General features: G+C 56.5%; 1 protein-coding gene across 1 annotated transcript; it reads left to right on the top strand.

Annotated features, from left to right (window-relative positions):
* Positions 1-169: 169 nt before the first annotated feature.
* DRG2 (developmentally regulated GTP binding protein 2) lies at positions 170-20,597 on the top strand. Its single transcript, XM_047833401.1, has 13 exons — positions 170-355; positions 3,717-3,877; positions 8,439-8,528; positions 9,181-9,241; positions 11,165-11,255; positions 11,913-11,985; positions 12,082-12,172; positions 13,030-13,127; positions 13,537-13,613; positions 15,308-15,396; positions 16,180-16,238; positions 19,418-19,471; positions 19,830-20,597. The coding sequence occupies exons 1-13, from the start codon at positions 292-294 to the stop codon at positions 19,914-19,916; spliced, it is 1,095 nt and encodes a 364-aa protein (XP_047689357.1). The 5' UTR covers positions 170-291; the 3' UTR covers positions 19,917-20,597.
* Positions 20,598-26,789: the final 6,192 nt, after the last annotated feature.

The following is a 26,789-nucleotide window of genomic DNA, read 5'->3' as shown; positions in this document are numbered from 1 at the left end:
CCCCGCCCCGTCCCGGCCCCGCCCCGGCCCCGCCCCAGCCCATCCTGGCCCCGCCCCGGTTCTTAGTTGGCGACTGTGGGGAGGCCAGCCCCGCCGGCCCAGCGGGCGGAACCAATTGTGTCTAGCACTCCGCTCGACGTGGCCGCCCGGACTCTGAATCCCGGAGCGCCGGGCGCACGAGGACGCTGTTCTCTGTGCGCTTCCGGGCGCACGCAGTTCGGCCGCCGCCGAGAGGGCGGAATTCCCGGTGCCGCTGCCGTCTCTGTCGGTGCGCCCGGTTCAGCCGCCACCATGGGGATCCTGGAGAAGATCTCCGAGATCGAGAAGGAGATCGCTCGGACGCAGAAGAACAAGGGTGAGGGCCGGCCTGGCGGGGCCTTCCTTTCTGCCCGCCTCAGTTTTCCTGTCTGTAAAATGGGGGAACAACTCCAGCGATAGAGCTGAAGCGGGCTCGAAGGCCGCAGAAAAGTGCCAGAGACGTGACCTCGTCTCCCAGCGCGCCGAGGCAGGCAGGACCAGGCAAGATCCGGGTCCCAACGCGCTGGTCTAAGTGCAAACGATCCCTGTGAGATCTGCTTGGTGCCAGACCAGGTGACCGAGTAGAGAAATCCCAGCGCGCAGCCAGCATCTGACCCAGAGAGGCATGGTCTGGGTTCAAACCCGGGTCTCCCGGTGGTCGGGCCTGGGGGAGTTGGCGCTCGCCCCCTTTGTGCTGGCAAGTCCAGGAGGACCCCTTTTACAGGTACCCAGCACCAGGAGGTACCCCTTTTACAGCTTCACCCAACACCTCGGGAACAGGGGCCATCAAGACTCGAGTCTGGCGGACCTGGATTTGAACTCCAGCGCCACCAGTACCTGCCATGAAAGCTTGGAAAGTCACTTCACCTCTTTGCGCCTCAATGTCCTCATTTGTCCCTGTCTCATCTTAGCCCACAGCTAGGTTAAACTAGATAGCATGTGCAAAGTACTAGGCACATGGGAAGCACTCAGTATTTAGAGTAAACCCCCGACAGAGGTAGCACATAATGAAGGATCAAATCTAGGCTTCAGATTGTAAGGGCTGGAAGAGCTCACCGGAGAAGAGCAGTGGGGAGAAACAAATGATGACACCCGAGAAGGCTTCCAGGAGGAGGTGGGGCTTGAGCTGCTTAAGGGGAGGATACTGCAGGTGAGGGGCACTGTGGAGGCAAAAGCATGGGAGTCCTGGTGAGCGTGGTGTGTTCATGGGACTTCTAGATCTAAAACATTCTAGAACAGAAGGAGGATCTGGAGTAATGGGGGGATACGACTGGCCAGGGCGAGTGAAGCCCAGTGCCTAGCCAGTCCTGCTTTGGGGTTGCAGGAGCAGGAAGCAGGGGATATTAGGTGGCTAATCTCAGTGTCTGTCCTTCCTTGGCTCCATTTAGTTCTGGAGGCTGAGAAGTCCAAATAAATACGATTGTTTCATCCAAAAATACATGCTGTGAAGGCAGACCAGGGTGACACAGCAAGGGTGGAGGTGGGGGCTGGGCCTGCTAAGGTGAATGATCAGAGAAAACCTCCATGAGGCGGGGACATTGTGAGTTGAGGCCAAAATGAGAAGGTACCAGCCATGCAACGATCTGGGGCAAGGCGGTTCCCAGCAGAGGAACGAACATCTCTGAGGCAGGAACGGACTTGGCTTGTTCAAGGATCTGAAGGTCTGGGGCTGGAGTGCAGTGATGGGAAAGGAAAGGGCCAGTCATGTCGGGCCTTGTAGGTCATGGGAAAGAGTCTGAATTGTGTTCTCAGGGCAGCAGGAGCCAGTGGAGGGTGTTAAACAGGGGACAGACATAGTCTGATTTTTGTTTTAAAAGCTCCCACCAGCTGCCCTGTGGATGATACTCCACAGGATCAAGGAAAGTAGCAGGGAGGCTAGACGTGCTGCCATTTTGGCAGTGGTAGAAAAGGGGATGGAAAGGTGATTTAAGGATTAAGACTTAGTCCTTCCCTTCAAGAGGTGCTTAGAATCTCAACGACCTAGGGTGACAGGAAGGTCCAGATGAACCTGACGGTTGCCGAACCCATTCTTGACCACTTCTCCCTGCCATCCATTCACTCATTCACTTGTTAGACGTTTCCTGAGTGCCTGCCCTGCGCCACGGGAGACTGGGGATCCTGCCCCACTTGAGTGAGGGAACTAAAGAAACAAGATAGTTTCAAATGGTGATAAGAGCCATGAAGACCATACACGGGGTCATGAAGCAGAGCGGGGGCCTGAGGAAGGGCAGGGGTTACTGTGGATCATGATACTAACCAATTTTTCCTGGGTGCTTAATGGTGCTAGGCATTATTCTTAGTGCTTTAAGCCTTACAGAAATCCAGTGGAGTGGTTACTACTGATAACGTCCCCGCTTTGCAAATTGAGAAACTGATAGACAAGAAGATTAAGGAACTTTCCCAAAGTTAAATGGCCAGGAATGATAGGGTGGGATTCTAGCACAGGTTACTTACCTTTGCGGGACACTGCCCACCGCCCCCTCCGGCTGAGTAGGGGAGGCCTCTTTGAAGAGGTGACATCCGAACTGAGCCTCAGATGTCGAGAAGGAGCCGGCCCCGTGCAGACAAGGTTGAAATGGAAGGGATAGCAAATGCAAAGATCCTGAGGCACGAAGGGTGTCAGCATGTCCCGAAGAAGCAAAAAGAAAGCCACTGTGGCTGGAATATAGTAAATAAGAGAGAGTGGAAGGAGATGTTGGAGCAGTAGTGAGGGACCAGGTTACTAAGCCACAGCCCACTTTTCTAGTGAAGATTTTGTAACACCTTTACTGTCGTGAAATACCACTCGCCATCATTGTGCAACTTTTGTATACACCGAATTTGAGAAAAATCAGTATTGTGCTCTAATCCTAATACAAAGGCAGAGCGAAAGGAAAGTAATTCATAATTAAAATAGCGTTTATTTCAATATTTAAGTGTTGGGGCACAGCCAAGGTACAACGACGTTATAATGAAGTGAGATATTTGCACCTCTGGGCAGAATCACCGGGTATGTGGGCTTAGCCACAATCTACACCAGTGCAGTGTGTTATGTTGGTGACTCAGGTACCCTGCAAGAGGCATCACTGTGAGCAGCCTGGGATCCCAAGATGGTGAGCACCTCTGGGTAAAGTTTGAAACACAACATGCTAGACTCTTTCCTTGACGTACACAGCAGTCGCATTCCTGGAAATTTCAGTGTTTATTAACACTGTAAGAAAATGTCCTGGGGGTTTCTTTTTGTGAAAGAGAGTTAGGCTCTAGGCCCTGGTGCTCCTAACCCAGGTTTTCCCTCCACAGATGTCTTAGGGCTGTGAAAAAATCCTATGGGACACGGGACAATTCTTGGCTGTGCCAGACTGACTCACACTTTGTAGGGCCACTGGCGTCCCTGGCCCCTGTCTGGTGAATGGCGATGGGGACCTCACCATCACACTGACCACAGAAAACATCCTCCGGCACACCCCAGGGGGTGGTGCTGTCCCCTGGTGCTGACATGGGGTCATGCGGTCTTAATAAGGACACTGGCTTGTATCCTAAATGAAGTGAGAGGCTAAGGTGGCATTTTCAGACAAGGAGTGTTTGCTTTGCTGATCTCGACGATTGCCATCCGGTTCTGATGTTTCCAGCCAGCATTTGGTTGTATGTGGGGTTGCACCTGACCCACGGGGCTTGGATACCCTGGATACTTACCTTCTGCCTTGCTTTCCGTCCTTCAGCCACTGAGTATCATCTGGGCCTGCTGAAAGCAAAACTCGCCAAGTATCGGGCCCAGCTGCTGGAACCGTCCAAATCGGCCTCATCCAAAGGAGAGGGTTTCGATGTCATGAAGTCGGGTGACGCCCGTGTGGCGCTGATTGGATTTCCCTCTGTGGGTAAGGTCAGTGATGGTCAGCGTGGGCCTTGGGGAGGAAGCAGCCTGTCTTCCGGACACGACTGCCTGCGCCTCCTCGCGCTGCCTTTCTGAATTCGCTCCAGGGACCAAGAAGACCCAGCCTCCCCCAGGATCAGGTCCCACCCCTTTATCATCCTGCCTGGTGACCATCGTTTCCTGTCTCCGCTCAGTCTCTGACCCATCCATCATGCACAAACGTTTATTGAGTGCACACCCTGTGCCAGGCTCTGCGAGGCACTGGTAATACGATAGGGAACAAGATAGTTCTGTCCCTGCCCACACGGAGCTCCCCTTCTTAGGAGAGAAAAGACAGTAAGCAAACAGTGGAAGACTGGTGAGGACTGTTGTGGAGGAATATGCAGGGCAGGGGTGGAGCTTATGTCAGGGAGTTCAGGAAGGCTGCTCTGAACCACTTCCTTACCTTCTGGTACCACCGAGATACTTCAGGCTCATCATGTATGTTCCCTGCCCCAGCCCTAGAATCGGCCGTTATTTCCAGGGAGCCCTGGTTCCTTTTCTTCTGAGAATGCTGTTTAGAAACCAAGATCTGGGTGTTAACTCACTTTGTAGCAGAATCGTTCTGGCTGTTGAGCAGATAATAGGTCGGAAGCGGGGACCCCAGCTCAGATATAGGCCAAGGGAACAATGACCAGGTGGCTTGGGCAGACGCTGGTGGAATAGCATCAGGGGAAGTTGGTAACAGCTCTCGCTTCCCGAGTGCTAACTACAGGCTGAGCGCTATGCTTTGTACGGGTTTGGTTTTGTTTTCCCCTTGGCCTATATGATGGGTGTGTGTATCACGGGAGGTGGGAATTGATCTTGCGCTCTGTCTACACACAACACACACACACTCTCTGAAAATGGGATTATGGCTACATTGGGCCCTGGCATTTTCACTCCCCTGTGGGTATCCGTCTCATTCATACATTAGAGTTACCTCCTCTCTCTCTTTTTTTAAATATATATACATATATATTTAACGCTTATTCCCTTTTTGAGAGACAGAGACAGAGTGTGAGCAGGGCAGGGGCAGAGAGAGAGGGAGACACGGAATCCGAAGCAGGCTCCAGGTTCTGAGCTGTCAGCACAGAGCCTGATGTGGGGCTTGAACTCGCGAACCATGAGATCACGACCTGAGCGGCCAAAGTTGGACGCTCAAGCAACTGAGCCACCCAGGCGCCCCAGAGTTACCTCCTCTCTTAACAGCTGCCTAGAATCCCTCACTGTGGTCATAGTGTCATCAATAGTCTGCTCCTTCCCTCCTCTGCCATGGTAGCTAGGTCACCCCCAGGCTTTTGTTTGCCCACACGGTGCTGTAGTCACTATCCTTGTGCGTGGATCTTTGTGAACTGGAGCCGGTATTTGTGGAGGACGCATTTGGCCAAGTGAGCACAGCAGCTCTAGGATGTGGGTTTTAGAAATGGCCGTCGGCACACTGCCATTTACCCCCCAAAGGAGCTGTAGCCATTGCCACGTGGGGACAGTAGGAATGTCTCTAGTGTCTGCTCACGTACCCCTACACGTGATGCTGCATCAGCGCTGGGCTGTGAGCTGGCCCAGTCTCTGCCTCAAGTTCTGCAGGAGGGTTCCTTCCCTATGACAGGCAGGTGCTTCTTAATCTTTGGGAACGCTCTTACCCCAGTTGGACCTTATTATCAGTACCCGGTTGGGTGCACTGCCCCCTGTCCTCCATCTGTGCGGGCTCGGGAAACAACGTCGTTTTCGTTATCATCCGCGCAGGTAGGATGAGGATGGGAAGGTTGCTGTAGCCGAGGGTGATGAATGCCCTGGAAGGGAGCCACTGTGACCCCCCCCTCCCCCCAGGCCGCTCGGCGTCCATCCAGCCTGCCCCTTTCAACCCTCGTGCCAAACCCGAGCACCTGTTTGGCGTGCGGCTACCTGGCCAGCGCTCAGATACCTGTAGTGATGGTGCTTATGACTCCTCAACTGGACGCCGAGCAGCGCAGGGGCCTCCCGCCTCAGCCCCTCAGGAGGAGCCGGCGCTGCAGGAGCCCCTCTGGAGAGGTGGGACTGTCCCCAGCCGTGCCCTCTGCCAGCTGGCCACCCGCACAGTCTTCAGTCCTGGTGTGGTTTCCAGATCCCTGTCTTTTTGTCTCTTTCTCGTTTTTCCCAATTTTGTGTAATAGAAATTTCCAGACTTGCAGGAGAGATGAAAGAACAAATACAGTGTCCCCGCCATCTGGGTCCATCAGTTTGCCATATTGCTCCATCTCCTGGTATTTGTGTGTATTTGTGTGCGTGTGCGAGTGGGCTTTTGTTGTTTTGACTGAACCATTTGAGACTAGATTACAGACATCATGCTTTGTGACCTTTGACCCCACTATTTAAGCTTTATCTCTAAAGGATAAGGATATTTTCCTGCTGAGCCACAAACTATCTATCACACTAGACAAGATTAACAGTAAAATAGTAACCACCTAATGCCTGGACCATATCCTGATTTCAACACTTGCCCCAAAATGACCTCTGCGGCTGATCTGTCCAAACGGAGGTCTGTTGTAGGACCACATGGGGCCCCTGTATGTATTATTCCTCCATCTGCTTTAATCTAGAACAGTCCCTTTTGTCAAGACCCTAGCTCTCAAGAGACCGGACAGTGGTCCTACAGAAAGCCCATGCTCTGCAGTTGTCTGCTTGCTTCCTTGTGGTGTGCCTTAACCTTTTCGTCTGTTCGTTGTTCTTCCTGTGAGCCGCAAGTCAGGTAGGAACCTGGGACTTGGGGCTTGGTTCCACATAGGAGAGGGGGTAGACCTCGTTTTGCACCATGCCGGAAAGCCCCTGACAGCTGGTTGCATTTCCAGAACCACTGGGTTAAGGGGAGGGATACCCTGTCTCCCCTCCGCATAGTTGCGTTAGCCTCCCCGCCCCCACCCCAGGGGACTGCAAAGTGCCCTGCAAGGTGTGCCTACAGTAGTGTGCAAAAGTCAGGCCCCGTTGACATCCTCTTGGTGTCCTTGACATCAGTGAATTGTCCTTGCCTGTGAGTTTTGTTAGTGGTTGCAGATGTCGACTTTCTAGTTCTCTTCTTCCTTCCTCACTAATTAGCTGATGTTCCTCAAGAGAGTAGCACTTTCTCTCATCAGTGTTGCTGTCTGGTTAGCCTGAAAAAGTTCCTGGAAAGGCGGGACAAATGCTTATGTGTTGCCTATACATGACCAGTAAGATGTTGGGTCATAGCTGTCCCACAGAGTGACAAGTAAGTATTTTCAGGATTTAATTCTTCAGGTGTTTATCATGGACTCTATCCGTTTTCACCTTTTATTTTGAGTTTACTTTCCAACCTGCCGAGGACTTTTTTTCCAGATGAGAAGCCCAGGCTGGGAGAAGCCATCTTGTTTACCAAGGGCTATGCCCTTGAGGGTCTGCCCTGTGGCCAGATGCCACCGTCCTGTTGGGGATCTGGGCTCTCCAGCCATGGGAGGGCCCAGCCTCCCCACTGCAGAGGCCAGAGAGCCTTCCGTTAGCGTCCAGCCGCCATCACTCAGTGTCTCGGCAACTGTTGCTCTCGGGCTGCCCCACCTGTCCATACCTGTCTACCCCACTGGGTTTTTATCTTTCCTCGAGTTTCTAAGAGGTCCCCAGAGTGGAGAGTTTCTGGATTCGAGGGCAGTGTTTCCTTCAAGGCCTGAAGATATGTGAGTGAGATGTGCCCCCAGCCGTTCCGGTTGCCAGCGAGGGGCACGGTCCAGGCGGCCCCCGTCACAACTGCGTCTCAGACTTTTTATTCCAGGTGTCCTGTGACTAGGATGGGGGCAGGAGGCCAGGGCTGACTTTCTTCCCCTTCTGGCTCTGCCCACTGCTTTGCTGGCCCTCTGGGCCACTGCATCCATCGCCGTGGTCTCGCCATGCTCGGGGCTTGGCGCCTCGGGTGCCTCATCATCTTTAACCCCACGTGGCCCCATGTGGTAGGGAGCGAGCAGATGGCCAGTCTATGCGTGAGGACTCTGAAGCTCAGAGGATGAAGTTTCTTGCCCAGGGGAGCCACATTTCTAACTCCCCACCAGGCCATGGCTCTGGTCCCACAGCAAACCGTGGCATAAATGTTCCCATCAAGACCCTTCCTGCCTGGCAGCACCCTCTCTTGCCGTCTGGCTCTGTCTCAGACCTCATCTGCCTCCTTGCTTATCTCACCCCTCCCTGGGTGAGCAGCCACTTTGAGTGCCACAGGCTGTTGCCTGCTTGAAGTTCTCTGGGGCCCAGGAAAGGCTGGAGGGTTTGGTGGAGCTAGAGAGGGGCCCCTGATTTAGTTGGGGATCCCACTTAGAAACCACGTCCCTGTGTCCACCTGAGATGGGCCTTGAGGCCTCCGAGGAATAGAGTGTCCTTCTGGCGCCCTACCTGCCCTGGGCAGAGCCAGAGGCGACCTTTCCAGCTGTGGTTTTCTTTCTAGCTACCCAGGTCCCCACCCTGAGGCGGAGGAGGGAGTCTCTGTGATGCCTGCATCCGGCAGACTCCTGGCCTGTGGGGATTCTCGAAGGAGGCTGGGACAAGACTCCTCACTGCAATGACCTCTTTTTCCTCCTAGTCTACCTTCTTGAGTCTAATGACCTCCACAGCCAGCGAAGCTGCGTCCTACGAATTCACAACCCTGACATGTATCCCTGGAGTCATTGAAGTAAGTCGAGGTGTGCTGGATTCCAGAAGGGGAAAGGGTACATGCTTGGGTTTGCGATTATATATTTGTAAGTTGTGAGTGGAGGTGTCCCTGGGGGGTCGGGGGGCGGTGGGGGGGGCGGTTCTGAACTGAGCTTCTTTGCTCTCAAGCAGTGGTACCTCTGAGGATTCTGGCTGCTGGGACCCCAGAGATGCCTGCCTGGAACCTGACTGGTTCCGGGAGTCCGGCCAGCACCTGGCCGCTCTTGCTGGTGCCCCTTTGTGCTCCACTGGCCCGCGCCACCCCGGCTTGGGTCACTTGGTGGTGGTTGGCTGTATCCCCCTGTTTCCTGTGAAGCTTCAACGCCTCGGGTAGCTGGGGTCCTATGGCCCAGAGCCTCCGCGGTGAAGTGATATTTTTGTAAGGTGCTGTTACCATCAGTGATGGGTGGGTAGGATTACAAAAACTCCAGAGTCTGTGCCTGGGGGCTCCTCAGCTTGCAGGATCTGGAGCTGGAGCTGTGCCAGGCTGAGCAGGCTTGGACCTGGCCCCCGAGGCTGAGCCCTGGGATTCCCAGAGCCCCTGAGCTGCAGGCCAGAGTGGGGGTCCTGGGTTCAGGCAAGCCCTTCCCACGGTCACCCCTCTTCACCTTACCTTCTCCTCTGCATCCTAGTACAAAGGAGCCAATATCCAGCTCCTGGACCTTCCTGGGATCATTGAAGGTGCAGCACAAGGTAGGGAGTGGGAACAGGCAGGTGGGAAACAGGGTGGATCTCTGCACCCCAGCCCGTCCTCTTCTGTAGGGATTTGCTGTACTGGCCTCACCGTTAAAATTGGACATGGCTGCAGGGCTCAACGGGTAGGGGTGGGTTCAATGCCCTGTGCTTCAGGGACTCTGGCCTCATACGGTCCTGGCAGGCCCCGTATTAAAGCCGAGGAGACTGAGGCCCGGCAAGGTGAAGGGACCTGTACAAGGTCGTGTAGCTTACCTGGCAGGTTTGAGTTCCCACTTCCATGGTGTGTCCCTGGACAGACCCCTGCAAGGACTGGCCCCTTAGCAGCTGGCTAGCTCAGGCCATGCTCCTAGTCCTGGGGCCCTGTCCTTTGTTTTATCTTTGTTGTTTTTTTTTTTAAGAAAAGGGTGGTTTTTTTTTTTTTTTACGTTTATTTTTAAGTTTATGTACTAAGTTTATTTACTAACTTTTTTTAAGTTTATTTTTTAAGCTTTTAAAAATATTTTTTAAAGTTTTTTTACTTATTAAGTTTTTAAGTTTATTTACTTATTTTGAGAGAGACAGAGACAGTGTGACTGGGGGAAGGGCAGAGAGAGAGGGAGAGACAGAGAATCCCAAGCAGGCTCCGCGCTGTCAGCACAGAGACCGATGTGGGGCTTGAACCCATGAAATTGTGAGATCATGACCTGAGCCGAAACTGAGAGCCGGACACTCAGCTGACTGAGCCGCCCAGGCGCCCCTTGTCTTTGCTTTCTGAGATAGGAACATGCCTGTGGCTTCTGGTGGCTTCCTGCAGCGTTGCGGACACGGTAACCAGCTGATGGTTATCCAGCACTGGCTAAGTGCCGGGCTCTGCGCTGACCATTGTCTCACATAGTCCTGTGACTTAGGAAGTGTCATTATTTCCCTTTCATAGCCAGGAGGAACCGCAGGGACAGACAGGTAAAGGGTCTGCCCTAAACGACTCTTCACCCATCAAGGGGCAGGGCCAGGGTTGGTGCCCACCTCTCTGGTTTAGTAACCCTGTCCAGGCTGGGCAGCAGGACCTCCTCCCTGGGGGTCCAGTTGCCATCTCCTCTGCACGTTTCCGTACCCCACTGCCCCCATCAGGGCAGAGTCCTGCCTACTTGAATTGGGCTGGTGGAAATGGTGATGGTCCCCCAGGAACCTGCTGTCCCAGCAGCATCATGGGGCCTGGTGTGGTCTGGCCACTGTGGGGGAAGTACGTTTGGTAGTGACAGGAGGCCCCTGGCTTGTGAAGATCACTGGACACAGCCCCCCATTCTCCAAAGAGGGAGGCAGATCATGGTTGAAATGTACACTACCTGGATCCTAGCGCTGTGACCTTGGCAAGGCGCCTGACTTCTCTGGTGGTGCAGTAACCACATGGTCTGACCTTTGTGTGGCAGTTCCTAAAGTACCTCTTCCTGTGGTGTCTCATGTGATCCTTTCTGCAGCCCTTGGATTGGGGGTGGGTTATACCGCCCCATTTCCAGAAAGGGCAGACATGTTCAAATCCTGATAGCACACTGGCTTTGTAATCTTGGGCAAGTGATGAGCTCCAAACCAAGGCTCAGTTTTCTCATCTATAAAATGGGCTTGATAACACTGACTACATAGGGTGGTTGTGAGGAAATGTTCACGAAGCACTTAGCGTGTGGCCTATTGCAGGGTAGGGACAGGAGGAGAATGTTACTTCTCCTGAGGTGGTGATGTCAGATTACCTTCTAAAACAAGTCTCCAGGAGTAAAACAGCACACGGATTAGTGAAAAATGGCAAGGAAATCACAGCCAGGGGCTGGCATACGGCAGAGACCATGATGGGTCTGTAGAGGACAGGAGTCTGGGGCTCCGTGGCCTGGGTGGGGGTCACACGGGTTGTGCCTATGTCACTGTGTAACCGTGTCCCTTCCACCTGTCCAGGGAAAGGTCGTGGCCGGCAGGTGATTGCTGTGGCACGCACGGCTGACGTCGTCATCATGATGCTGGATGCCACTAAGGGAGAAGTGCAGAGGTCTGCAGGGGAGTGGGGGGGGTGGGGCAGGCTAACATGTCTGGGGGGCGGTGGGGATCCCTGGGCGTGCTGGTAGGACACTGTGGCTCCAGCTGCTGTGTCCCTGATCATGATGGGTGATCCACGGGGCGCTTGGGCCTCTCACACGTGGGAGCAGCAGCAGGACTGTCCACAGGCTAAACCCGTGCAGTCAGCCTGGAGCATCCTCTCTGAGTGGCTTACATCTGGCATGGAGATGTCTGGAGGCTGGGGACTGTGGTACGCCGCACCGACTGAAGCCTGTGTCACCCGTGAGCCCCATGCTGGCTCTGGCTCCTGCCTGCAGAGGCCAAGGTGCCTCAGTTGCTGCCCAGAACCCAGTGGGAGCCCAGGCCCAAACAACAGAAGCCTTATTCATGCCCTGACCTGCTGGCTAAGGGACACAGCAGGCCTGCCTCTGCGTGCCGGTCGCAGGCCCAGCCAGTCTCCCTCGAACTGGGCAGAAGGTCCAGAGGCTCCTCAGCAGCTTTGGGTTGTTGAGAAGGAACGTTCTGGGTTCCCAGTGGTGGGTAGGAGGGCATTGGCCTCCCTCTGGAAGGGCAGGGGCTTCCTGTGTGACAGGGAAGCCATTTGGCCTGCCTCTGGACACCTGTGAAGGCTCGTGGGGGTTCTTCCCAGGTCTCTGCTGGAAAAGGAACTGGAATCAGTGGGTATCCGCCTCAACAAGCACAAGCCCAACATCTACTTCAAGGTGAGGCCCCCCCTCACCAGGAAGCCAGGCACGGGCGGGTTTGGGATGATTGCAGCTGCCCCTTTGTGAGCCGCTCTCCTTTCCTCTCTCCTCCAGCCCAAGAAAGGTGGTGGCATCTCCTTTAACTCCACAGTCACACTGACCCAGTGCTCGGAAAAGCTGGTGCAGCTGATTCTGCATGAGTACAGTATCCTCCCAAAAGCAGCTAGGGAGGGCCCAGAGCCCTCAGGGCAGGGGAGGGGCCACCCGAGACAGGAGGGAGGCCTTGCGGCCCAGGATGATCACAGACCACCCCAAGCCACCCCGGCTCCATCTGAGCGACTGCCAGGAAAGCGGTAGTGACATGGGACACTTCCTGTCCCCCCTGCCTCCATGCTCACCAAGCTGCAGGCTGGCTGGGCCAGAGCTGTGAACTCAGCAGTGGCTTCCTAACTCCCTGGCAAGTACTAGGCACTGGCAGCCAGTCACATCTGGAAGGAAGATGAGATGGTGAGGGAAACAGCGCCCGAGGACTGGGGGTTCCTGGCCTGGGGAAGCCTCAGGAAGAACCAGGGGCCTGGCTGGTTGTCGGGGGTGCTGGAGGACAGGGCAGGGCCCCAGAGGCAGAGCAGCTCAGCATGTGAAGAAGTCACCTTGGGACAGGCTGTGTGCAGGGTGATGAGGCCCCTGTCACTGCAGGTATGCAAGCCTCCAGAGGAGAGCTTTGCACGAGGGAAGCTGGGTTAGACCAATGCTTGCAGACAGTGCTCCTGGCACCGAAGCCTGGGGTTCCACTGAGGTGCTTTGGGGATTCTGGCAAGTCCATTTTTCTTCTTGCCTAATGGAGAAGATTGAAACCACTGATTGAAACGTTATGTATCGTGGCTCCTTTTGAAAAACAACGAGAGCAGTCCCCAAACTTGAAGAGCTTGTAAAACCTCCAAAGCAGATGACCTCCGAGGTCCCTTTCGGCACTGTGTTTCCTAACTGGCTATCCGGGCCCCTCTCCTGCGGGGGCGCTGCTGGCTGCTGGTGCTCAGGTGGCCCTTAATCCGAGCCCCTCAGAGATCTTCAACGCAGAGGTGCTCTTCCGAGAAGACTGCTCCCCGGATGAGTTCATCGATGTGATCGTGGGCAACCGGGTGTACATGCCCTGCTTGTATGTAAGTGGCACTGGGCCCTAGGGCGCACATGTGGGAGCGGAGCTGGCCCCGGGGTGACCCAGATGGGAGACAAGCTTCCCAGAGGGGCAAGAAGAGCATGGAGCTGCCTTCACCCCCCTGCCCCTCTTCCCTGGCGGCTGCATGAATTTTGCAGACCTCCCTAGCTTGACACCGGGTTCTATCCCAGCCTTCCCTTCTGGGGAGGGACAGCGGTCCCAGGACCCTGCACCGTTTCCCCACCCTTGAGGCAGCAGGGGAGGGAGGACGCTGGCATCGGCCCCTGCCCCTGTTGTGTTCCGGCACGCGGAGGGAGGCACTGTGGGCAGGGCCGCGGCATCTGGGGACCCGGTTCCTGCGCTACTGTATTCTTTTCCTTCCCCGACACCCACCTCCATCTTCTCAATCCCAGGTTTATAACAAAATTGACCAGATCTCCATGGAAGAAGTGGACCGCCTGGCCCGGAAGCCCAACAGTGTGGTCATCAGGTGAGGGTCCCAGCACCTTCTTGTGTGTGTGTGAGCCCGTCAGGCCTCCCCACCACGTTGGCCAGGCAGAGCCCCCACACGCACCCAGGCCAGAGTAGACCATCTTAGTAACGGCTTTGACCTTGGCCTGGTCCTACCCTGGATCGGCCTGGGCAGAGTGGATGATGTGGGATGGGCTCTGGTTAAGATAACAGAAGGATTTCATCCACCAAGGTAAATGGATAAGAATTGTTAACAGGCTTCGTAGCTTAGTAGTTAACCGCAGACCTCAGAAATCCCAAGGGGCGCCTGGGTGGCTCAGCCGGTTAAGCGTCCTATTTCAGCTCAGGTCATGAACTCACAGTTCGTGAGTTCAAGCCCTGCATCGGGCTCTGTGCTGGCAGCTCGGAGCCTGGAGCCTGCCTCAGATTCTGCGTCTTCCTCTCTCTCTGTCTCTCCCCTGCTTGTGCTCTCTGTCTCCCAAAAATAAACAAACATTAAAAGAAAAATTTTTAAGAGATCCCTAGGCTGTGAGCCAGCTGCTCCTAATCCTCCAGAAGATGCGGCTACCACTGCATGGCAGAGGGAAGAGGGAAGTTAAGTCCTCGGGTGGGGGGTGGGGGGCATCCTTGCCCTCCTTGGAGCGGTGGGTCCTGGGGACTGTAGTTCATTTTTTTTTTTAATGTTTATTCATTTTTGTGAGACAGAGACAGAGACAGAGCGTGAGCAGGGAAGGGGCAGAGAGAGGGAGACACAGAATCCGAAGCAGGCTCCAGGCTCCTAGCTGTCAGCACGGAGCCCCACGCGGGGCTCGAACTCACGAACCGCGAGATCATGATGTGAGCCGAAGTCGGACGCTCAACCGACTGAGCCACCCAGACACCCCTGTAGTTCATTTTTCAGTGTCCTTGCAAGTTCCTTCTTGGGAGCAGCCCGACCTGTGTGCTCCGCTCTCTGGCTTCCCGGCTATCACAAGGCATTCTGTACCTTCACACTGAGGCAGGGCTTACGGGGAACCAGATGCTGAGCGGCCAAGGGGGCGGGGTGACTGGTGCAAATGATGGGTGAGGGTCCCGGACCCCCTCCCAGGCGTTGCCAGCTACCGCCAAGAGCAGGAGAGCGCTGGCATCCCTCCTGAAAGACCGCCTCAGTTCCTCTCCTGCCGCTATATCCCAGGCTGCCTTGAGGGGCTGCCCAAGGATGTGCCGGTTCTCAGGGCATGAGGTCACCTCCTCAACACACCTTCATTTGCTATGCCAACAGCGTGTCAGTGGAGGTCAAGGTGCCTGCTCAGGCTCATGCCTCTACAAACGATCGAGCCAGGAGCCACCCCCTCAACAAAACCCCCCCTGGGCTGAGCTATGCTCAGCATTCTCCTTCCAGCAGGTGTCAGGAGGGAAGCCCCACCTCCTGGCGCCCTGTGTCCCTCAGAGATGCCACGTGCCCTCCACAGATGCCACCGGGACCCCCAGGAGAGACCGCTGAGCTCTGCTGGGCGTGACCGTGGTGGTGGCCAGAGGTGCTGGCAGCTGAAGTGTCGAGCCGCCATCAGAACTACAGGCTCAGTTCCCCACGGGTCCCAGATGGGCCACGCCGGCCTCTCTCCCCGGGCCAGCCAGATGGAGGCTGTCCCCTGCAACAGTGAGAAAGCAGTTCTCACTGTCGAGAACAGAGCCCATGGGGCTACTCTGACCGGCCGCTTTCCTCCCTGGCAGCTGCGGCATGAAGCTGAACCTGGACTACTTGCTTGAGATGCTTTGGGAATACTTGGCCCTGACCTGCATCTACACCAAGAAGAGAGGACGTGAGTTAGACGGCGTGTGGCCCAGGAAACAGGCTGAGCCTCACCCTCCCATAGGGCGGCTCTGTGTGCGGACCCTGTGCCCCTGGCTCAGCCTGTCCCGTACAGATCTCAGCTTTTCTCCCATCTCGGAATTGTCACCGCCCTCTACCCCAGGCTGCTAGAGACCTCGGCTGAGCCTTTACAGTACAGAGGGCCACTTCCTGGGACTGCTGGTCTTGATGAATTGCTTGGGAGCTGAGGCGGGGAGGGGCAGTGGGATAGAGGCTGTCCTGTGGTTCCCCACTGGCTACAGCAGTAACCCCCCTCCCGGCCTCCTCGAGCAGGAGCACGCCCCCTGGGTCAGGCCAGTGAATACACAGGAACCTTCATTCTGTCCCCTCCCCCTGGTTGCTCACCTCACACACCCTGTGACCTTGCAGTTGAGTCCTGGCACTTTGCATCAGCCTTGACCTTGTCGGCAAGGGAGGAGATGTAGCAGCTCTGACCGGTCCCCGGCAGCTGGCTGCCATGTCTTACCAGTTCCATCCAGATGCTTCATGTGGCTGGACTTATTCTCATGGCTGACCGGGTTGCCGGCCCTCCTGGATGTGGGTTTATTTTTATTTTCTGTGTTAAAGTCAAGGTTGTAGAACCCTGCAAGAGGACCTGTAGGGCAAGTGTACCAAATAGTGAGGGGAAGGTTGAGCCAAGGCTGGAAGGGGCTGGAAGGGCCTCTGTCCCCTGATGGAAGGGCACAGAGCAGCTTGGGGCCGTAACTGTGGTTGCCTCCCTCTACCTTTGCAGAGAGGCCGGACTTCACAGATGCCATCATCCTCCGGAAAGGGGCCTCCGTGGAGCACGTGGTGAGTTGCCGAGACCTGTCGGGACAGTGGGGTCAGGGAGCTCTCTGTCCCTGCTGCAGGGTTTTGCTGAGGTTCTCCCGTTGACTCTTAGATGCAATAGCAGAGTGGCCCGGTGTGGGCTCTGGAGTTAGACCTGGGGTTGCATCCCAGCCCCCCTTTCTTGCTGCGTATGAAGCCACCAGGCCTCTCCCGCCGGCAGGGCTGGCACTTTCTACCCCAGTGGTGGTTAGAGGGCGGGGTTGAAGGAGGTCCAGCGTGTGAATAGTCAGCGTGCCGCCTGGCACTTGGAAGGTGTCCAGGAAGCGGTGGTCGTCGCTGTCCTGTCACGTCTGGGTGTTGCAGGCTCAGAGCCACAGCTGTGCAGGTGTTTGTCAGGTAAAGCCACTGCCCTGGGGCGTTTCTGTGCTGTCACTCCACATTGTGTTTCCCCGGTGCCTACGGCTCAGAGCTACTGCCTCCATGCCCTCGGCCCCTCCTGGCTTCCTGTCCCTCAGTCAGCCCCCAGCAGCCCTCCCTGCTCCCACATCCTGCCCCCCAGCCCAGGATGGCTGTGATTGCTTTTTACACTCAACACACATTTATCGAGCACCAACGATAAAGCAGCCCCGGTTCCTGCCAGAACAGGGTCCGTCGGGGTCAAAGATGCCAAATACCCAATCCCAGAGCTAAGCAGTCACACATAACGGGGAGTGGAACAAAGTAAGGGAACGGGGAGTGATCCTGAGGCCTCTCTCTACACAGAGAGGCCAGGTGGTCTTGGGGGGAGGTGTCCTCATGGGGGCCTGTAGACCAAGTAGGACCTGACAGTGAAGGTTTAGGGGTGGTGGAAGCCCTCCTAGGCAGGGGTGCAAGGTATGCAGAGGTCCTGAGGCAGAGGGGCTCTGGGCTGAGCCTGTGGACTCAGGGAGAGGAGGGTGCATTTCGGTGTCTAGAGTTTTGTTGCAGGCACAGCTGTCACCTGTCCCTTCAATGTGACCCTGCACCATCTTTTTCAGAGGTGTATTGGGCCCTGCGGGAGAAAATGATGGCTCAAGCGCCTGGAACAATACTCCAGGTCGACACAGGCAACTTCTTAGGCTTTGGTTTTTTGGGGGTTTGTTTTCCATCTAGCTCATTTCTTCTCAGGATGTGTACTGTGGACAGGTGGTGGGCCAGCCTGCCGTCTGGGCTCATGCGTGCATTCAGTCAGCAAGCCCAGCCCGAGGCCTCTGCCAGCTAGAGGTTCCTGATACAAAAGGGCAGGGCTCGGCCTTGAACGCTAGCACGCCCGGCAGGAGCCGCATCCCTCAGATCACTCCTCATGACGGGGGGCGTCCCTGCCGCTGCAGGCCTGTTTCGGAACCTGTGACTGCTGAGGTGTCTCTTGGGGAACCTGTGACTGCTGCGGTGTCTCTTGGGGACCCGGCAGCTGTCGATACGGGTGCCCCCATGTGCTGGTCCTCTGTGGAGTTACCCTGCACCTTCTGTGGGTACTTTCCTCAACCCTCTCAGGCCCTGGCTGCTTGCCCAAGAGGATGTAGGACTTCAGCCACTCCCGGGAAGAAAAGCGGGAGATAGCAGTAGGAGAGGGTTTTCCAGGCGGTGGGACTAATAGGTACCAAGGCCCAGAGGCAGGGGTGAGTGTGGGGAATGCTGGCTGTTTGTCATCAGCTGCACGGGGGTAGGAGGTGACAAGGGTCCAGTGAGGTAGGGGAGGGGCTCTGGGGGCCTTGCTCCAGAGCCTGGACTGGCCTCCTCCTCCCTGCTCACCCTCCCCACAGGTGCTTCCCTCCTGGGACACCCAACTGTCCCAGATGCCACAGAGTATAGTACAGGCCTGCTGGATGCTGGCAGCGGGGCCCCAGGTAGACAGTGGAGCCAGGCAGACCGAGGGTCATATTCTGGTTCTCCCCCATCCTGTGTCAGCCTCCCTGTGCCTCAGTTTCCTCATCTGGGGGTAACTGAACCCCCATCCCCAGGGCCTTTGAGATGCACCCAGCCTAGGCCCCGGTACGGATTCAGTGAGAGCTGACAAAGGCCTCGCTTCCAAAAGGGTCATGGGCCGTAAGCCCCCAAGGCAGAGAGGACCTTGCAGGGCTCTCAAGAGGCGGGGGTACAGTGGGCACGGAGCAGCAGTGGTCTTCCTGTCGTCGAACGACACGTTCTTTCCCATAGTAGAAAAGACGGCCGTCCGTGACCTGCCATTGTCCCCCATTGCTAGAGATGCGAGTGCGGAGAAACTTCTCCGAGCCCCGTGGTAAATGGCTCCTAGTGTCACAGACACTAGGGTGCGGTGGGGCCTGTGGCAGGCTGGAGGGCGCACGCCCTGTCTGCCTCGAGGGCAGGAGCACCCGCTCCGTGCTCCCAAAGCTGTCAGGGTCCCAGGGGAGTCCTTGCGGGGGTGCGGCCCTGCTCCATTGTTGTGGGTCAAGCTGAGGAAGACATAAAACCCAGAGACGACCGCTGGACCCCAGCGGATTTCATTCTCTGCTCTAGAAAATAGCGTTGGAACCACTTGTGTGGGTCTCTGTGCTCATTACTGGCAGCAGTGTCCTGGCCACCACGGCCACCTAGAGGAGGCCCTGTCAGGTCGGCTGCGCATATGTGCTCAGGAAATGTTCTTACAGGCTCAGCGTCCCCACGGAAGCTGTCTCCCCAGCCCCCCTCCCCTGCGCAACCCGGGGCCCCCAGCCTCCGGGAAAGAGCTGGCCGCCCTTGCAAGTTCCCCTCCTTCCAGCTTCCTTTAAGAGCTCTGGGATTCCTGAGGTGGAGGCGGATGATGTCATGGGTGTGAAGCTCCAGGTCACAGGGGACAGTGGCCAGGCATGGTGACTCCAGGCTGAGGTGGGGTGACCTGAAAACTACCGTCACCCATCTGAAGGAGCATCTGTCAGGGTTGGCATTCAGGCAAGGCCAGAGGAAGCCTGCCGACAGCCAGGTCCAGACCTTCTTCTGATGGCTTCGAGAACGTTTCCAGTGAGCTCCATGGCCTTTGGGCCAACCTGGAAGTGGGAGTATCAGAAGAGCCTGCAGCCATGCACGAGACCGCCTGTGGATTGAGCCTGTGGTGTTCACAAGGCCAGTGCTGTGTGAGCACCTGCCTTGGGGATTGCTACTTGGCGGAGGCCTTGGGCTTGGGTGTGTGGCTAGGCTCGGTGGGCTTGGTACTTATCTCACTGTTACCCTCTCCCGTCCCCCAGTGCCACCGCATCCACCGGTCACTTGCCAGCCAGTTCAAGTACGCGCTGGTGTGGGTGAGTCTCTGGGAAGGAGGAGGGCCGGAGTCATGCCCAGCATAGCCTCTGGGTTAGGCAGAAGCAAGGCGTTCGTGCCACTCCGCGTGGTGTCCCAGTTTACGGGGTGTGCGTGCTGACCCGTACTGGACTTGGGCCTCTCCCATCTTGGGATCCGGGGATGGTCAGTCCACTGGGGACATCCTCCTGTCTGGGGGCGGGGGGAGTGTTGCCAGTGATGGGGCCCCCACTTCAGCCTCTGGCATTCATCTATCCCGTAACATATACACCCACCCACCTTCCTCCTGTAATAGCTATCAGCCTTGGCCTTGCTCAGTGCAGAGGCTGACAGGGCCCGTCTGCCTTGTTCCCCACCTAGGGCACCAGCACCAAGTACAGCCCGCAGCGGGTGGGCCTGACCCACACCATGGAGCACGAAGATGTCATCCAGATTGTCAAAAAGTAGTGCCTCTTGCTGGGCGCCCTGCCTGCCCGCCCTGCCTCCCTGGGGAGTTGGCCCCAGCAGGATGCCCCAAAGCCCAAACAGGAAAAATACAAATACATACACCCCAGGAAGGGGTCTCTCAAGTCTCTGCTGTCTCCAGAAGTTTCTCCAGTAGGCAGATGATGAAGAGCGTTGGGGCAAAGGGACATGGTTGGGGGACCTGGGCTGGTCTGGTGGCATTTCCCATGAGACTGGCCCCTCGTGTTTGGAACCCTCCCCCTGGCTGCCTTCAGGCACGGGAGAAGCAAGTTGCCCGCTGCCCCCCAGCCGGGGCCTGACATCGATGGCTTGCTTGGTGCTGGGGCTAGGAGCTGACCCTGCCCGGGTCCCTGGAAGCCGTAGTTACTGTTGTTGCACCTTGGCCCTTTAGAGCCTGCTGGCACCTGGGGAGGGCGCCTCCCAGGACAGACCCTCGGCCCCACCCCAGGCTGCTTCATGGTGGCTGTAAGCCCCAGCTCATGCCTTCCTCAGCCTGAGGAGTCCTAAGTATTGCCCTCCGAGGGCAACCCCTGCCCAGCACGGACCCCAGGACCCAGAGCCTGCAGGGACACCTGGAGCAGAGGCTTTGGCTTTTGGTTTCTGTATTTTTTTCTCTAAGCCCCTGGTCTCCGCTCTCCTTTCTGAAATAAAGAGTGAAAACAATTCCTGTTCAGACTGAGGACAATTCTATCGATTTGGTGAAGTCTGTGGCCAGGCTGGGTCAGGGCCAGCAACGAGTGTGATGACCAGAGGGGGGTGGTGCCTGGTTTGGGAAAGAGCAGGCCCAAGTCCGGGGTGCATAGGAAAATGTGGGGTCTTCCAGGGCGGTCTCTGCCCTAGAAGGTTGGCCAGACGCTGTGGGCTCTCCGTGTGGCACCTCCTGAGGCCGGGCCTGGCTGCCAAGGTAAGCTGCATCCCCAGAAGGTCCTTGAGCACTCACAGGGGAGAGCAAGGTGGCTGGGTAGAAGACCCGTTGCCTCGGAAGGCAGAGGTCGACAGGCCTTGGCCTGGAGAGTCCTCGCTACGTGCCACAGTCGGTGTGGAGCTGTCTCCACAGCAGCCTGTTCTCTAGGGGCAGCACCTTGCCCTGGGCTTATACAGCTTCTAAGTGCAGAGCTGGGATTTGGACCCCAGCTGGGTCTTCTGGGCCATAGGGGAGGCTTCCTGGAGGAGGTGTGCCTCTTGGGAGTGAATGGTAACAGGTTTTGTGGGGCTACCAGGCACCGGGCTGGCAGGAGGCATAGAGGGCTCCCCTGGGGTCTTCAGATCCAGCTGGAGCGTGGAGCAGGCCCACTGCCCAGCTTTCCAGGCTGTTCTTGGCTCCTCTGTCAGCTGCTCAGGCTCCTTTCCGGAGACAAAACAGGAATAATAGACATCATTAAATATACATGGGGCCCCAGGCGGTCGGCGTGGTGGGCTGGGCCTCCCTTCCCCGCAACACTGAGCTGCTCTGCTAGGCTGGCCCTGCTCCTGGGGCCAGCCACAGGACCCCCGTTAGGCGGCATGCAGGCAGGGAGCAGGCCACAGGACTCAGGTAAGAAGACCCCGGCCCAGGGCCCTTGGGGTCTGCCCCAAGTACCTCCCCACAGGTTGCAGCGAGGGGAAGAAGGGAGGGGGGCAGTGGAAGAACTGGGCCTTGCCCCTAACTCACTGTGAGGTGCTTCCCTGGGCCTCAGTTTCTTCGTCCATAAAGCGGGCATGATGCCCATACAGCTCCCCTCTTAGTGATGGTGGTATGCCAAGACAGGTGAGTACTCAGTGGCTGACTTCAGCCCTTCTCCTGACTGCCACAAGGCCTGGCCATGAGGTCCCAAGTAATCATTTCTGCCTGGGTGATGGCCACTGCCACTTCTTGCCTTACAGTTAGGGAAGGGGCCTGTGTTCGCAGAGCATCAGATCCAGGCCCATTCTGTCTGCCAAGCTGGCTGTGAAAGGGTGGGAGGTGAGGCCAGAGGTCTGGGCGTCCCCAGGCTATGGGCTCAGGGCAGGCATTGTCAGAGTCTCCAGCCACTGGGCCGCCGTGTTCCTCACCATGGACGGACTATTTCCTGGGCCAGGTCTGTGTGTTCCTAGATCAGGGCAACCGGTATCTCTGTGTTGAATTTTTGGCTTTCCGGGGTCGGTGGCTTGGCATGGGCCTGCGTGAGAGCCAAAGGAACCGTATGCTGTGCACCCCCAGGTCGGTGTGAACTGGCAGCTTGCAGTGCCCGATGCTAGAGGAGGTACCCCTAGGGCTGGAGGAGGTCCCCACCCCACCAGGGTGAGCTCCAAGGTTTGGGCCCCCCTGTTGCCACCTCTCACCCTTCCTGGGCCTTCTGTGCTAGGGAGGCTCTGGCCGGGCTGATAGAAGTCCCTTCCTGCTCAGACAACCTGATTGTCTTTGGAAAGGTCAACAATACCCAAGCCCTCTCTCAGGCCCGTCCGCAGACTACAGGGCTGCTTTCCCAGAGGGCCCAGCCTGCAGCTTTACAAGACTCAGGTGCAAAGGAGCCCAGGGCGAGAATGTTCACCCCTGTCTGTGTGTCTGCCTCCCTGTCCCTCAGCTTCGCTGAGATTCCACGCTGCCTCTGTCCCCAACCCCCTTTGGCAAGAATCCTCAGCCGCCCTCCAGGTGCCCTCTGGCTTGGCCCCGGAAACAGTGCTGGGAAGCTCCAACCACCTGTGGGGGAGGGTCTCCGACTGCTTCGGGCACCCCCTCAGAAGCTCTTCTAACCGCCCCCTGCTCCCCTTGGATCCCAGCTAGGAAACTCCTCACCCCCAAACGCTTGTGTTCATCTGCACCCACTTCTCCATGATGGAGAGGCCAAGTCCAGGCCACCTTCTCAGGGCTTTCACACTGCGTGGATAATTCATCCTCCCTGTGTTCTCTCAATCTCTCTCTCCCTCTGTCTTCCTGAATCTGTCCCATTGACCTGCCAACGAGTCTATTCGTTTGCTCCTGCGGCCGTAACCAAAGTGTCACAGACCGGAGGTCCTAAGCAACAGAAATTTCTTTTCTCACAATTTCTGGAGGCAGGAAGCTTGAGATCAAAATGTCAGCGGGGATGGTTTCTCCTGAGGCCTCTCTCCCCGGCTCACAGGCCCACAGCTCCTCCACGGAAACAATTACGAGCCCCTGGACGTGTCATTCCCCGTGGCCACCTCTTTTTCCTGGCATAGCTGCTCCGAGCACCCCTCCCCCGCGTCAGTCTCCTCACCCACCAGCCCTCCCCAACATGCTGCCCGAGCAGCCCTGCCCCGGCCCGATGCCGCACATTGCTGAGCAGTGACCATCCTTTTTTTTTTTTTGTAAGTCTATTTATTTATTCTGAGAGAGAGAGAGAGAGAACCAGTGGAGAAGGGGCAGAGATGGGGACAGAGGATCCGAAGCAGGCTCCTCACTGACAGCAAAGAGCCAGATGTGGGGCTCAAACTCACGAACCATGAGATTATGACCCGAGTCAAGGTCAGACACTTAATTGACTGAGCCACCCAGGCGCCCAACGGCGACCATTCTAACCACGTTTACCAGGCCCAGCAAGGTTGGCACAGTCAGTGCCTCACCTCTATCCCACACAGTCGTTAAGGGCTGGCGTGGGAAGCCCCCGACTTCTTGCTCTGTCCTCCTTCACAGGCTCATCCCACCCCCTGCCTCTGTTTCATCTGCCCTGCGGGTCTAAATTTCCCCGACTTCCCTCTGTCTCCCCAACCCTCCGTGTCCTAGACCAACCCTGTCGTATTCCCGCCTCTCCCCGCTCATCTTAGCGAATGATTCCCCCGTTCACGCAGCTGCACCAAGCCAACCCAAGGGTCCCCCAGGCTCCACCTTCACCCCAGCCCCCGCGCAGCCCCTCACTGGCTGTGTTGAGTGCGCTCCATCACAGCTGTCCCAGATCGAGCCGCTGTCCTCTCTCTCCCGGCCTCCACTGTGCGTCCCCTCCTCATCCTTCGCCACACGGTGGCCCAAGAGCTTTTCCCACACCACTTTCCAAGAAGCAGTGAGAGGCAGTGGTTGAGGGCATGGACACTCTGGAGCCGGACTCCCCGAGCTCGAATCTGGTTTCAAGCTGTGTGGCCTCGGGCAACTTACTAGACCTCTCTGGGCCTGTTTCCCCACCTGTAACGTGGAAAGAATAACAGTACCTACTTCCCGAGGTTGTAGTGAGGGTTGAATGAACGCTGTGTGGCCCAGTAGTTCTCACTTCCTCGCTGGGGATTCTCTGCTGAGTGATGTAACCTAATAGAGCACCCTTCATCTATAAGACGGGAATAGCAGTTCCTACCTTAGACATCGTGTGAATTCAGTGATAATAGCAAAGCATTCAGGACCAAGCCTGGCACAGAGGAAAAGTTGTCAGTGTTGGTTATTTTTACTCTCAAAATGCATATCTGGTCATAGCATCCTGGCTGCCTGAAATCGTGCCAAGGCTCCCTACTACCTTAGGGATGGAGACCAAGGTCCCACTCCAGCCTCCATGTCTCAAGGGGCAGGTCCCTCCTGCCATCCTGGCTGCTTCTCGCTTTACATGCTCTGCATCACTTTGCCCCTCTCACCACTTGGCCTTTGCATGTGCTGTTCCATCTGCCTGGAACACTGTTCCCTCTTTCATTTGATTAGCTCTTTCTCATCCTTCAGATCTTGGCTCAGGGGCACCTTCCTGGTCTTCCAATGCACTGGGCTGTGGCCTGGCCTTCAGAGCTCTTCTCATGGCTGCGGTTTCCTCTCGGTATGGCTTTTTGCTTCGAGTCTGAGTCCCCGTGACACTGGGAGCTCCACCAGCACAGAGACCATGCCTGGTGCCACTCAACCCTGTGACCCCCCCTCCCCCCCACCCGGCACCCAACACAGTGGCTGGCACACAGTAGACACACAATCAATGTCAAGGAATGAATGGACGGATGAGAAACGTGATCCCCGATAGCCCTTCTGTGCCTGCTGCAGAGGCTGGGGACACCGAGAAGGAGGTGGGACCCAGGCCCACCAGACAAAGGGTAGCCCTGGTCGACTGGAGACACTATCCCTATAGCCTGGGGCAAGCCTGGGTCCCAGAGACCAGAAAGGGTCATGGGAGCAGGCCCTGCTGCTGGCCCTCACCCAGACCACCTTCCCAGAGCAGCCGGGAGCAGCCGGCTGTACTAACGATTCCAGCAATAATAAAATAATAATAATAAAATAATAACGACGATGATAAAATACGAATACTAATAATATTACTAATAATAACGGCAATTTACTCCAGGCTAGTCACTGTGCCAAGCTCTTGTGCTCATTTAATGCCGCGTCAGCCCTGGGAGTGGGAGGTACTATTAACACGAGGAGACCCAGGGGCAGAGGCTACATGACTTTGCCGTGGCCTCGGTTTCCTCAAACGGCACATACGGTCAGAGAATGGGGTTGGATTTTGTGGTTCCAGGCCCTGACGTTCTTCCAAGAGCTCCTCGAAAGGGGTGTTTCCACTCACTGTTTTTAATTCCTTTTTTCCACTTCCACGTTTATTATTATTATTATTATTATTTTTTAAATGTTTATTTTGAGAGAGGGAGAGAGCGTGCAAGCATGAGAGCAGGGGACGGGGAGAGAGAAGGAGAGGGAGAATCCCAAGCCGGCCCCCCACTCTCAGCGCAGAGCCCGACGCCGGACTTGGTCTCACGAACCGCGAAATCATGACCTGAGCCAAAATGAAGAGTTGGACGCTTGATTGACGGAGCCACCCAGGCGCCCCTACCTTTTTTCTTTTTCAATGTTCCTTTTTGGTGTGTTCATCTGGATCCGAAATACCCTTACATGCTTCAGAAATCCAACCGATAACGGGACAGTTGACAGCAAGACAGCCACTTTCATGAACTTCGTGAATATCTTTCCTAGTATCTCTACATGTAAGTCAAAGCAAATTAACGTACATTCTTCCCCCCAACACATGCACCTATGACAGAAAGAAAGGCCTAGGTGTGTATTATCGGCCACGCACTGTTGGACAGTCCATCATGGAATGCGTCTCCGTGCAATGCGTAGCTTGGTGTGCACGCCATTCCCCTGTGCGCAACGGGCTCCGCAGGATGGATTCCCTGCAACGGACCCCTTTCCCTCCCTCTTCCTTTTTCAGTAACAGCTTTATTGACGTGTAATTCACACACCTTATGATTTACCAACTAAATCGTGTGTGGTGCAGTGGCGTCTGACACGTTCACAGGCACGGACACCCCTGTGACCACCACGTTCCCTTCTAGCTAGAACCTTCTCCCGTCGGGCTGTAACTACCCTCACCCCCACTCCTCCACTGGGGCCACCCTTATGGCTCCGCGTAGCCACATCCAGCACGTCCTCAACTTACCTGACCCGTGTGCCCATTTGCCGCAGCGCCCTGCCCCCCTCCACGGCCACTCACTGCCTCCTTGTCCCCAGACGGTGCAGCCCCTGGGGTTCATCCCTTCTCCTCCATCTGCACTCATTCCCTGGTGCCATCCTCCAGAGCTGTGGCTTCAACACCGGCTGGATACCACTGGCTCCCGAACTGATGTCATCAGCCCTGACCTCTGCAGAGTGCCGCCCCGCCCCCCAACCCCCTGGCAAGGCCAACATGTGCAACGCTGACATCTGGCCATTTGTCCTCTACCTGCTCCGCCCACGCTCTTCCTCCTCTCAGCCACTGGCCTCTCCATCCTTCCCCTTGTTCAGTAAGGAAACCTCAGAGGTACTCATGACTTCTCTGTAAATCCTGTGGGCTCTACCAGCAAAATACGCCAGCATCCCACCACCGCCCTCCACCTCCGCTGCCTCCAGCCCAGGCCAGGCCCCCGGCGTCGGTCACCCGGACCACCACGCGGCAGCTTCTCTGCCAGTCTCCTGCTCTCGCCCTCACCTCCTGCAGCTCTTGG

Source organism: Prionailurus viverrinus, chromosome E1, assembly GCF_022837055.1.
Source record: "Prionailurus viverrinus isolate Anna chromosome E1, UM_Priviv_1.0, whole genome shotgun sequence".
Classification (NCBI taxonomy): Eukaryota; Metazoa; Chordata; class Mammalia; order Carnivora; family Felidae; genus Prionailurus; species Prionailurus viverrinus.
The sequence above is the reverse complement of the archived record's forward strand: the minus strand, read 5'-3'. Positions and strand labels throughout refer to the sequence as shown.

Bases quoted from the DNA above. Each gene is read 5' to 3' on its own strand.
- DRG2 (XM_047833401.1), top strand. From the start codon at position 292: ATGGGGATCCTGGAGAAGATCTCCGAGATCGAGAAGGAGATCGCTCGG. The intron at 8,529-9,180 runs GTAAGTCGAGGT...TCTGCATCCTAG, and splicing joins GTATCCCTGGAGTCATTGAA to TACAAAGGAGCCAATATCCA. The intron at 11,986-12,081 runs GTGAGGCCCCCC...TCTCTCCTCCAG, and splicing joins AGCCCAACATCTACTTCAAG to CCCAAGAAAGGTGGTGGCAT.